This window comes from Pantherophis guttatus, chromosome 7 (genome assembly GCF_059756535.1).
Source record: "Pantherophis guttatus breed Tessera chromosome 7, ASM5975653v1, whole genome shotgun sequence".
NCBI classification, from domain to species: Eukaryota; Metazoa; Chordata; class Lepidosauria; order Squamata; family Colubridae; genus Pantherophis; species Pantherophis guttatus.
The window spans coordinates 35832908-35845738 of NC_142069.1; the positions used below are offsets into that span (position 1 = coordinate 35832908).

General features: G+C 34.9%; 1 protein-coding gene across 23 annotated transcripts in view; it reads left to right on the forward strand.

Moving 5' to 3' along the window:
• ANKS1B (ankyrin repeat and sterile alpha motif domain containing 1B) overlaps positions 1-12831 on the forward strand; it is a 301097-nt gene that overhangs the window by 143872 nt on the left and 144394 nt on the right. For 20 of the 23 annotated variants that reach the window (XM_034402922.3, XM_034402923.3, XM_034402926.3 and 17 more), the window contains one exon: positions 8586-8692. In XM_034402922.3, coding sequence (XP_034258813.2) covers positions 8586-8692 — 107 coding nt within the window. Of the gene's footprint in view, positions 1-8369; positions 8693-12831 lie in introns of those variants that run through there. The other 3 variants (XM_060694614.2, XM_034402938.3, XM_060694615.2) reach the window with 1 other exon arrangement.

Consider the following 12831-nt stretch of genomic DNA (forward strand, 5'->3'; position numbering starts at 1 on the left):
CTCATTTCACAACTGCTTCTCTTCACCATGGTGACAAGATAGGGCAAAAAACGTAAAATGTAAATTCGAGGACTGGTCAAAAGTGCGAGAACCAGTCAAAAATAATTTTTTCAGCCCTCTGAGTAGTCCATATGCACAAAAGGACTACCCAGAGGGCTGAAAAAAGTGATTTCTGACAGGTCTTCGCACTTTTGACCGGTCCTCTCACTTATGACTGGTCATCATTTATGCCCATTGTAGCATTCTTAACAATCGTATCACTCATTTCACAACTGCTTCTCTTCACCATGATGACAAGATAGGGCGAAAAACGTAAAATGTGAGGACAGTCCTAAGATCGAGGACTGGTCAAAAGTGCAAGGACCAGTCAAAAATAACTTTTTCAGCCCTCTGAGTAATCCATATGCACAAAAGGATACAGCAATAGAGAGGGATGAAGGAAGGAGAAGAGAGATGGAAGAAGGAAGGAGAGAGAGGGAAGGAAGAGAAGGGAGGAAGGAAGGGAAGGGAAATTAGAGTAGGAGTGAGGGTAAGAGAGGGAGGAAGAGAGGAGGAGAAGGAGAAAGGAAGAGGAAGTAGGGAGGAGAAGAAGAGGTGGAGGAAGAGAAAGTAAGGAAAGAAAAGAAAAGAGAGAGGTGGTAGGTTTGAGGAGAAAGATTGCTGTACAATAAAAAAGATGAAAGGGAAGAAAGGCAACCCCAACAAATTTAAAGATATTAAGATAAAGAATGAATTGTTAAACTTTAAAGAATAAAAGAGAACAAATATGAATAAATAGCAATAATTAGAAACACACATACAAACAGACAAATGTATTTTCTTTGAACAGAGTATTTGGCCGGTTCACAAATTTAAACAGTGTTTAGTCATTTCAATTAAATTTACAATTTCTATATTTCCTTTTTGCCATATTTATTCCTCATCTATTTTTTTAAAAAACCAATATTACCCTTCATCCTCATCTCTAATCTTAATCAAATTTAATTTTTCCCTTCTATTCTATATTATACCCCTTCCCATTGTCATCTATTTTTATATCCATCCTCACATTGGTTAATTATGTAATATTACAGTTGTTTAATATAAATTCAACATTTTAATATAAATCAATTAGTTATATAACTATCTTTTTTGCATATTAATCAATATGAACATGAATATTCCAATTATTTCCATGCAATCCAATTTCTTACAAATCAATTAATTATATTTACCAATAATAATAAACCAAATAATTTCCCCCATATATTCCTCCAAACCACAACTTAACCATTTCTGCTTTCAACACAATATACAATTAATAGTATCTCAATTATTACAATTCCCTAGTTAAATAGAGCTTTTTTTCTTTTGTGTTTTAAAATCTTGAACTCTCCTCTTTTGCCCTAAATTTCCCATTGTTTGCTCACCTTTTTGGTGAGCAAAAAGAAAAAGAAATCTCTCCCTGCCCCATTTTGTCAGTTGCAGCAGAGCCTGCTTTACTTTCAGTTTCATTTTTCCCTAGCATAGCTACTCATTTGTTTTAACACTGATCAGCTGTAGGGTGGCCCTTTGAAGCCCCACGGCAAGAGTTTAAACAGTTTTTTCCCTCTAGCCATCAGCTGGGACTCAGGAGGCAGCAATAGATTGGGAGTGGGGCCAAATAAAGGGTAAGAATAACACGGGGGGGTGGAGGGGCGGGGGGGAGAACCGGTTCGGTGACATCATATCATCACCACTACCGGCTCGCGGGAACCGGTGCAAACCGGGAGCAAGCCACCACTGAAGTATACCTTTTCCTTTGCAGCCCCTGGCTTGTGGACACTCTTACCTTTACATTTTGGTAAGCCCCTAACCTCCTAGCTTTCTCCCTCAAATGCTGGGATGGGGTGAGATGGATAAGAGGATAAGAGGATTTTTTGTGGAATTCTAGATTTTAGGCCAAATTCCTGCAGTCTGCGCTGAACAGTCCTTGCACTCAACTTCACATTGCATTGCACCATTTCATCTTGTATACACTCAGATGATTCTTCTGTCACGTAGGCACAGTCTCTTAATTCTTCTATCATCACTTGCTGTTGTGCACCTTTTCCTGCCTTTACCAGTGTGGTTTTGTAGTGACTGAGTCTCCTTATACCTCTTCAAAAACTTAGAAATGCCACCTTTGGTTAAATTTCCACCAATTTTTCTTCTAATTTCTTTATAACTGTAGCCTTATTCACTTAATACTATTTTACATCGCTTTCTGGATGACCAGTCAACTCTTTGAACCATTACTTTAATTTTATTACGTTTTACAAGCTCACTAAATGAAAGAGCACAAAAAAACCCAACCAACTTGATAGTGATCACATAATACACTGACAAATGTCCTCCTCTCAGCTTCAATACATGACATCAATAACGGAATCTCACTGTGATCTGATTGGCTCATTGCCAAAACAAGATGACACCTGATTGGCTCTCTAAACACTCATGCTCATTGGCTACAATCAGATGAAGGAAAGCTACCTGATATCAACCTAAGCAAGTTATGCTTCCTTTTTCTGGTTATTTGGCTATAACTTTTCATAGAATACAGATAATTGAACAAACTTTGTTGCATTACATTCTTGATTAAATTATCTTTCCATTGATATATAATTGTATGGTGCTACTCCAAAAAAAGTGGTGTTATTGGCCATCAAAAATACACTTTTCCCAAAAGGTTTCCACAATTTTGGCCACTATTGTATATCAAATATTGAAAAGTAAATTTGAAAAATATTGAACTTGAAAGCTTAGATAACCTTAGTTTCTCTCCAAATTCTCTCTTCGCCCATGGCCTTCCCAGTTAATGAAGTACCATAAATCTTCTCGTCTGCAATCAAGTATCCAAGCTTTGTTTTATCTTTGTATTCCTCATCTCTGTTGATCTCTAATATCATGGCAGAATTTGAGAATGCTAGATGGTCCAGAAGATCTGGTTTTAGAAGAGAAAGGTGGAATATATGATGAAATGAAGCCAGAGCATTAACATCGCAGGGTTGAGATGGGGAACCACTTGGTGATGGGATTAACAATGTAATGCCATCCTGTTTCCACCTTCCAGGTCTTCAATTAGTCAGATGTTTCATGTACAACCAGGGTTTCTGTCTTACTTTAAAAAGTTTATCTATTTGCCATCAATAGTCCATAATATATTTGTAATTCTTTTAGTTGTTTCAATTGTTCTTGTAAAACCAGATGAACAGCCTAGAATTCATGGTTTACTTCAAATATGGAAGAAAAGATACTGGGAGACTAGAAGGTTGTCTGCTGAGGGGAAGAATCCTGGGAATTGTTGTATGCTGTAAGTCAATTCTGCTAAGAGCAGCACCACAATCATCTTTTGGGTAACTGATATTGCACCCTTTAGTATTGCTTTAAAATGGCATTAGTCTGCTCTGTTGAACCAGCTGACTGAGAATGATATACAATGAACAAGTTCATTTCTAGCAACTGGAACAAGTTCATCAAAACCAAGCATTGAATTGGGCCTTTCTGTCCAGAATTAGATTTGGCAGGTTGTGTAATGTGAAAATATGACGAGAGGAAATAACTCATTTTAATAGTTTAATTACCATCTGGTTGATGCTATGACTAGCAGACTGTTTGAAATATAGTTAGAGTATATCATCTTCAAGAGATTAGAGAAAGTTGATAAGATCATCAATAACCCTGATGACTTGTCTGCTGGATCTTTAGCTTCTACCAATGAGGCTGCATCAGCCAAAGCTGAATGCCAACAAGGTCTTCTGTTAAAGACTTCAGTGCAGGTAAGTTCTGTTACTTGTTCCCAAAACACTAAATTATGACCAATACTGTTGTCAACTAAACTCTCCAGCTTTTTAGTCATGTAGTGATAACACCAGGTTGCATAAAGGCTTGAGGTGTATGTAGCTTTTCTGTATTCACTTATTCATTCAGGATCTTGTCAGTCAAGTGTACCTAAAATTGGTTCCTTAATGTGGACTGACTTCATGTCAGATCTTGATTTACCAGTCTAAACTCACTAATAAATTTGTCAGAGGCCTCAATCCTTTTCATAGATGTCCCATGCATGTCTTGGCAATATCAATTTTCAGAGGGTCTTCAAATACTGAGCGCATTTTTCTTGTGACTCCAGCACAGTTTGGAAGTGTAGCTATTGTAAGTTATTATTTTATTCATCTAGATGACTTGAGCATGATCACCTAGAAATTATTAATCACATAGTTAAATAAATAAAATCCTTTATGTTTGGAGTCTTATGAAACTCTCTGTATTCCCATAATATTTTTAAAATGGAAAAACTGACATTTTCAGACAGATGAAGATTTGGGTACAAACAGATTTACATGAGTTTGTATCATTGTGCTCTTAATTACATAGTTTGACCGTAGATTGTTTGGGTTTTTTTGTGCTAGCCTCTCCATCCTACCTTTTGCTTTGGCTGGAACAGGGTTAATAAACAGAGTAGTTGTAAATCAAGACTACCTACTATTGTTCTTGGTGTAAAACAGTAAATCAGCTTTTAGCCTTTCATCATGAGTTGTAAGGAATCAGACAGTAGCAATGTTCAAGTGTCAAGGTTCCTACAAGCAACCCATATATAGTGTTAGGGTTCAAGAATTCCTGCCCGGGGATTAAGGAATTCACATTAGCACAAGGTACACAGCTTCAAGATAAGGCTGTCACTGAATTTTTCTAGTAAGAAATTTGACAGCTGAGGCACATTAAGTACATTCCGGCTTTCTCCACTCTGGTGCAGTTGAAGTAAAACAGCCCTGATTTTCTAGAATCTGTTTCTGTGAAGCTTCTGAATTACTTCTAAAGAATCTAATGGTTCTCCACCAGATACTGCCTGCATTCTTGAGGACTTCATTTTATTTTTATTTTATTTATTTCGTCAAGCATGTATTTTATGACAGATACAAATGTAAACATAATTATAAATACATGTAAAGAATACAAATAAAAGAAAACATTAGGACAAGGACGGTAGGCACGCTGGTTCATGCTGGATCACATATCTAGTTTCAAGTTGTAGTTTCTGTATCAGTGTCAGAAGTGGTGGTGCTTGCATCCGCTTATTCAGAAGTTTGGCTTCATGATTATTGGGTTTTTTCTTCTCCTGCCACATTACAGACATTCATCCTCTATACATTGGGGGAGGGTGGGGACAAAGGAAAACTCTGGGGTTAGTATCCCTTCGACTGGAATATACTGTTGCACATGTTTATAATATTGAACGAACCTAAAAGTTATAATCATATTTATCTGGGAGTGAAGACTATTGAATTCTAGTTTATCTTCTTTTATTTTTTGTTTAACTCATCTATATTGCATTTTATTTCTGTCCTTCCTCTTCCCTACTCAATGCAGCTACTCCTTCCATCCATTTTTTCTTTTTCTTTACTTTTGTAGTAGTAATAATATGGATATGTATTTGTGTGTGAGAAAAAATGGTTTGGGGTATATAGGCAGATTGGGGAGCAATTAATTTTACAAATGAGACATCTTACTTCAAAGACATTTTACTTTAATCATTATTAGTTCATTTAATATTAAATTAAACATTTTGTCCCAAGTCTTTCCTGCCTGGAATGTGGCATCTGACCAGTGTCTACACACACAGCATGCCCACGGAGGGGGGGGGGGGGCAAGGTGCATCACACCAATATCAGCAGTGTTACTGAACTGTGCTGCAAACCCCACTTTTTTTCTATGGTGTCATGATATCACATAGGTGCTGAACAGGGTTGAATTTTCTCTGTAACATTGCAATTTTTATTTCATCATTATGACAAAAGTAATAATTTTCTATGAATGCTGTTGACCACACACAGAAACTCATATGCAAGTATATTATTTTTTTAGGGAATGGAATGTCTAGGATTGGTTTTACCTGAAATTGGCAGCGCTCCCTTGACAAAGTTGGGAGCTGGACATTACAAAGAATAATACTTTGTTTTTATTTTTTAATTCCAAGCTTCTTTTTTCAGTCTCATATTCACTCAGGTAAATACAATATGTAACTGTTTTCATTGTTTCTGTAAATCACATTTTAAATATCATTGAAACACTATATAGAAATAGTATTTGAAATAATGTTATGTAGTTTAACAAATCATCATTTCAGGTATTTTATATTATTCTCCTCTGTTTTCAATTTGGAAATGCCAGAATATATTTCTCTATTGCACATCCTCCCATCAAACCAACACAATCCACCATTCTTTTGTGTGATTTTGGTTCTCTGTAATTCACAGATTCAACAACTGTGCATTGATAGTATGTTACATGAAATGTCAGGGAGGGGGCTCTGTATTTTCTCTGAAGAACACAACAATGCCTTAATTAGTTGTTGTTTTAAATTTGCATCTTGTTGAGTTGGGTTACCCGATTCCTCAGATTTATTGATTAATCATAATTGTTATTTTTATTGCTTTTGATTGAAAACTGACAAATATTAATTTGTTTTGCCAGTGAAGGGATATAAATTCGCATCCAATTTAGATAGTTACAACTTGTAATTCCCTTTATATAACATTTCAGAAAAAAAGGCTATTCTGTATTTTAGTCATAAGTGGGTTGATGCCCAAGCATAGAAGAAGAATAAAAAAGAACTGTAATCTGAAGACTATCAAAATACTAACTTCCTTTATGAACTCTTTTTAAAAATTTGTTAATTGCAAGTTGGCAGATTGAATGCAGATTGAATGTAGATATTATGATGTACATTAAATTTAACTTTGACGATGAGAACTGCAGTCCTTAAAAAAAACTGCAGTCTTGTGCAGAATTAAGCCCTTCAGTATCAGTGATCTTATATGTATTTAGCTTTTCATAGGACCAGATTATTACTGGAAAGTAAATTTTACTTAATTTACTAAACTTGTTTGAATAAATACACCCATGTTTTGCTGAATTTTACCTTGCACTTTGATTCCCTAAGATCTTTTCACGAAGAGTCATTCTTTTTTTCATTTTAGTGAATTGACATTAATAAGTATAAGGAAGACAGCCAGCCAGCCAGCCCTAGTCAATTCTATTAATTTGAAGTCTTCTATTAGCATTTGCCCATTCAATAATGCTTCAATGAGATATCAATAGGTTCAATAATAGCAAGGTTGCAAGATTTGAATATGATATACAGAGTAGCCAAGAACCTTTCTTTCATTCTCAGAAGCATTTCTTGTATTTCTAATTTTTACATATGTAACTGGTGTACAGATTTTGGTTGAGGGATTGTGTACACCGATTTGCAGTGTGTGTCTGCCATGTAACAGGCTTGAACTGATTAAAAATACTCTGAACAAAGAAAAGCATATTTATCTACTAATGGATGGATCTTTTTAATGAAAAATAATTTCTCTACATATATTTAGAGTGGTATTTGAAATACCCTTCTGTACTTTCCTTTCTGGATTGCCAAACATGTAAATTTAGAAATGTTAAATGTTATTTTTAAAAATTATAATATTCCTATGGCATCCTTTCAGTCATGCTTCAATTCCTGTTTTAAGAAGAATGTGTGTGTCTTTGTGTGTGTGCATGTGCATGTATGTGCACCTCTCTTTCTCCAAAACATGAATGGTTGAATTTTAGCAGATGGTATTTTATTTTCTGATTGTGCACTGTAGCTGAAAAATCAGAGAGATGAAGAAATAATTATTTGAAATGTTAAAGATGTTCTACAATTTAGATTATTTTCAATTTTAAGAAAAATTGACCAGTTTTTCATAATTGGATGAAAGATTAATAATAGGAACAACGGTTTAGGATATATTGTGAGCAGAGCAAATCTCAGTGCAGTTAAAAAAAAAAAAAAAGCAAATAGCAAACTGTGACACAGACCCCAGTTCATGCTTTGCAATGCCTGATCTCCTTTGATACATGAACAATTTACAACAAGCAAATCTCTCTAATGCATAACAGACAAAGGTTCTATTCAGATTTTAGCATGTTAGCTTTCCTCTGATGACCCGCTATTTTCTGCATTTGTTTTGACTGCTCCCATCATTCAGGGTTGATGCTTGGATGGGTGTGTAGGTGGAAACCGCAGCAGCAGCAAGCTTAAAGCTTGCAGACAAAAAACGTTCTTGCCTTTTCTGATAGCTATTATTGAAAATGTGAGGTAGAGCCTAGGCTGGGTAATAAAGGCAGGCAAGCAAGGGGGAGCAAGGAGCATAGAGCTGCATACTGATGAGTGTGGGAGCACGTCATGAAAGATTCCTTGCTGCTAGCAGATCGTTGCTCATTGTGGAGTATTTCAACAATCACATATAACGGAAAACAGCTTAGCTGACAGCTTGATATGTTTCCCCCCCACTGTATGACGTACCGGTCTGTAGTACAGATTAATGCAGATGAAATGTTCAGTTAGGAGCAGTTCTTACTCTATAGTGTGCCCCGGAAACTATGTGCTACTTCTGACTTTTGAATTTACTGGAAGCATTAATTGGACAAGCTGGCAGGTTCCTTTGATACCAATTTTGCCCGGAACACAATGTGGCAATGCCACCTCTCAGCCCAGGACCATCGCTATTATCCTGTGGATGGATATTCATTGCTTAAACGCCTCCCTTCTCAAACTCTTTCAGCACCCAGATGCCCTGTCCAGACTGTGGGACAATGGTTGGAAAATATTGGGCTACCTCAGTATGAAAACCACTTGCTGGCCAATGGATTTGACAATGTACAATTTATGGTAAGTGTTCTTTTCTGTGTTTATAGCTTATGGTGGTAAGTGACTCTTTGCTTCTCAAGAGTCTGTACTGAATGGAGTCTGTTTTATGATCTGCAGTGTTTAAAATATACATTTTACAAAATTGTATCTGTTATCTATATGAGCAAGGGACATTCTCTTTGCTTCATACAATAGGTAATTTCCAAGCATTTTTACATGAAAATGAAGGAATAGTTCTTCTTGTCTATTCTTTGACAAAATAATCCTTACAGTGATGAAAACAAATATCACTGTAGGAAACAGATCAAATATTTACAAAGGTTTGCTATTTATTAAGATTAAATGGTGCTTTTTTCAATAATTCCAGCTTGAATTCTGCATGTTCTAACAAAGAAGTGCTGAATTTTGAGCTTTCAAATTAGCAATTTTCCCAATGTTTGGAAATAAATGACTGTTCCTTTAAATATTAACCTAAAACTATTTTACTGTTAAAGAGTTAACAGACATATACATGACGGGTATCTTTTGCATGTAATATATATATTTCAAACCCATGAGAGCTTCCTATAAACATAAATATGAGCAAAAGATAACGTTGGTTATCTAAAAAAACAGTTTCAAAATATTAATCTAAAACCATAAATAAAAATAAAAATACTTATTTTTTTAAACAAATATTGCAAGACAGTTTTTTACAATTTAGTCTCTCTCTCTCTGTGTGTGAATCCAATACAGATGTAATAGTACCACATCTGTTGCTTAGAATCAGAATAGATTTCACTGTCTTCCAATTTTTCTGCAGTATTGTTGTAATGTATACATAAAAAGCTTAGGTATATTATATGACATTGAATTGTGCAGTTATATGTGTAGAAGGTTTCAAAATATTATCTTTTAAAAATGGTTAAATGGGACCTTTTTATTACATTACTGTTTCTGCTTTGTTGATTAAAAATTTTTAACATTTAAATTTAACATTTAAAGCAGATTAACCTTATTCAAATCTAATGGTAGTACTACCTGGATTAGGGTATTGTACCTTTTATTCAAGCTTCCATAGCCATGAAAATTGAAATCAATTAATATATATGGAAATAAACCTCACGGTGGAGCAATCAAAGTTCCAGTGGGATGGAGTTCTTAAGTAGACAAGTATCCATGTGGTAAAATTACTAATATGTACTCGAGGAAACATAAAATTCAGTTTATAAGAGAATATAAACACTGTTGTTAATCTAAAATAATGATTGATTGGACTCCATGGAAAGTCATGAATGGGTTTAGAGTGAGAATCTTTGTCTTTCAGTTATGTATCTGTAGAGATTGCTCATTTATGTAAGATATTTTATAAAGAAGCATTAGATGTAGAAAGTTATTCAGGATGTATATGTCCTTAAATTGTTTCCAAACCTTTGTATTATAACCAGGTTCATGATGAATAGCACATTTATGATTTACTAGAAGAGATACAGGTGGAATATTATATTATTAATAAATTGAAAATCACAACTGACTAAATATATATTTTAACAGTTTTATTGAAAGACAAAGCAATATCCTTCACTTTCTATCAACTGATGTTAAATTATTTATTCCTTTTTTAGTTATAAACAGTTAATCCCTTTATGTTGACATACTGAAAAATGTATTATTAAATCTTAAGGAATTTTACATATGTATACACCAAAGAGGAGCTATATAAGTAACAAAGATCACCTTGACCATAGTAAATATAGTTTTTTGGCATTAACTAACTTCCATTCACAACATTTTGTGAATTATAGTTTTATACATGAAAATCAGGTCTATGTTAAATGTGATTTAGTGCCAAGTAAGCTTGTATAAGGTTCTGTGTCCACCAGCCCCATTGAATATGAGACTTAATTCTGAATAGACGTCACTGAAACTGCACTATTCATTGATTTATTCAGACTGCTTTCATCAATGGGATATTAAACCAGTTACAGTATTTATTGATACGACCATTCTAGTGTTATACCAAGACAAGCAATATCGTTTTAATATTTATGTTATTTTTAAATATGGATTTCAGCTGTTGTTTTCTTAGAAATACATTCTGTGCTTATTTGTTTTCCTGTTACCTAAGCAACACAACCTCATGTCTGTTTAAAATTAGTATTACTGTATTGTTTTGCTAGAACTACCCTTGCCTCAGGAGAAAGCTCCGCTAGAAAAGGAGACCTCTGACAGAGAGTATCCAGTCTTGCCCTCCCCATCATCACTCTTCTGTCACACTTTGCAATAGCTGGGGATTTTCTGCTTCTTTGGGTTGGGTGGATAAAATTATATTAGATGGGTGGTGTCCAGGCCCTGAGTAATATATATGGTTTTAGAGGTAATAACCAAAATCTCATGACTTGCATGTGAAACATATAGTTAGCCAGTGTAGTTTCTGCAGCAAGATTTATCATATGGCAGAAGGAAGACTCCAGGGTCTTTTAAAATAAAATTTTAGTGTACAGTTGAAGAAAGGACACAGATGATAGCAACAATTTAACAACGTAATATTTAATGTCTTATTTATCTGAATACTAAGACATATTCTGGCAATAAAAATACCTCATAATTTCATAATAAAGAATAAGTGAGTTAGCATGATTTTTTTTCATTGTTAAAAATCTAATACACTGTAGATTTTATAGACACTCAAACAAAGTAGTATAAGATATCTGCCTAGAATAACGTTTGAAGTCAGAAAGTGTAAGAGTGGCATCTTTACATATATGGATAATAACTTTGCATCAAAACCTAGACAGTACTTAATAGAACAATATTCTCTATTTAGTGTACCCTAAACAAGCCCATTTAATTTTGGGCCCCCACATGTAGGTAGACATACTATGAATTTTACCTTGGCTTGGAAGCATTTGCATTGTGATCTGGAAAGCATTACTGCTAATTCTTTGCTATGATTGAGATCACTTTCTGATCCTGATGAGTGTGACCCATGACTGCCACAGGACATGTATACCAATTAGAATAATCTGCCCAGATGTCTCATGGTTTCTGATGGATTCCTGATGTTCTTTGGAAAGGTTTCTTTGATTGCTACTGTCAGATCCCCTATGTGGCTCTCTCTGTATGCCAATCCTGGATGAGTTATTGATTTATTGAAGAGCCGCAGGAGATGAAGTGGCAGAAACAATGTCTAGAAAGCAATGAAGACTACAAGTGCATGCACATTTCAGGTTATCACTCTGGTATAAAGAAGCACAATCACTTCTGTATTATTGTATAGGCAAGCTGCACAATAATACAGTCATCTTTGTTTAGAAGTTTCAATTATTTTGGGGGGAGGAGGCATCAAACAGAACTCTTAGCTGGTTCCCAAACTCTTGATTCATGAGTGGTATTCAGTATTATAACTACCATGTTTCCCCGAAAATAAGACCCTGTCTTATATTTTTTTGAACCCTGAAATAAGTGCTTGGCCTTATTGTCATGCACTCAAAAGCCCGATTAGGCTTATTATCAGGGTATGTCTTATTTTGGGGAAAACAGGGTAGGATAATATTTTACCATGTTACCTAGAATTTGTTTTGGTTTGTGGATTCTCTGGTATTTCTTCAGCTACTTAATACTTGGATCAATGCTCTCTGTGCTTCTTCAGGGTTTCAGAGTGCATGATAATCTGGCTCCAGATTTATTTTTAATGCCTCAGTTTGGGATGGGGTGATACCTGCAGATTTGAAATGAATTGTATGACCCCCTCCTTAGCAAGCTATCCCTAGATCTTGACAGTCTTACATACAGTATTTTCTCTAATCCTTCCTTTTGGGGAGAAGATCAATAAGGCTGTGGTTTCGGGGCAACTATGGAATAAGATAGAGTAAGTAGTTTATCTGGATCTTTAGTTAGCATTCAGTCAAGGCATGAGATAGTGTTATTTGTTCTTGTAGGTAATCTTTGTCAGCATTGAATGGAAGCTTGTAGTAGTACCACTTATTTTATTGAATAATTTCCTAATAGAAATTAGGTTGGACCTTACTGTTCTGGACTTGTGGAAATTTCTGAAAACCGGTTGGCAAATCTATGGTGAACATAAAGTCAGACAGATATTGATTTTAGGATGTTTATGGGTTTTTAAATATTACCGTAGTTCCTATTATGGATGTTTTATTCAAATACTTTCATAATTA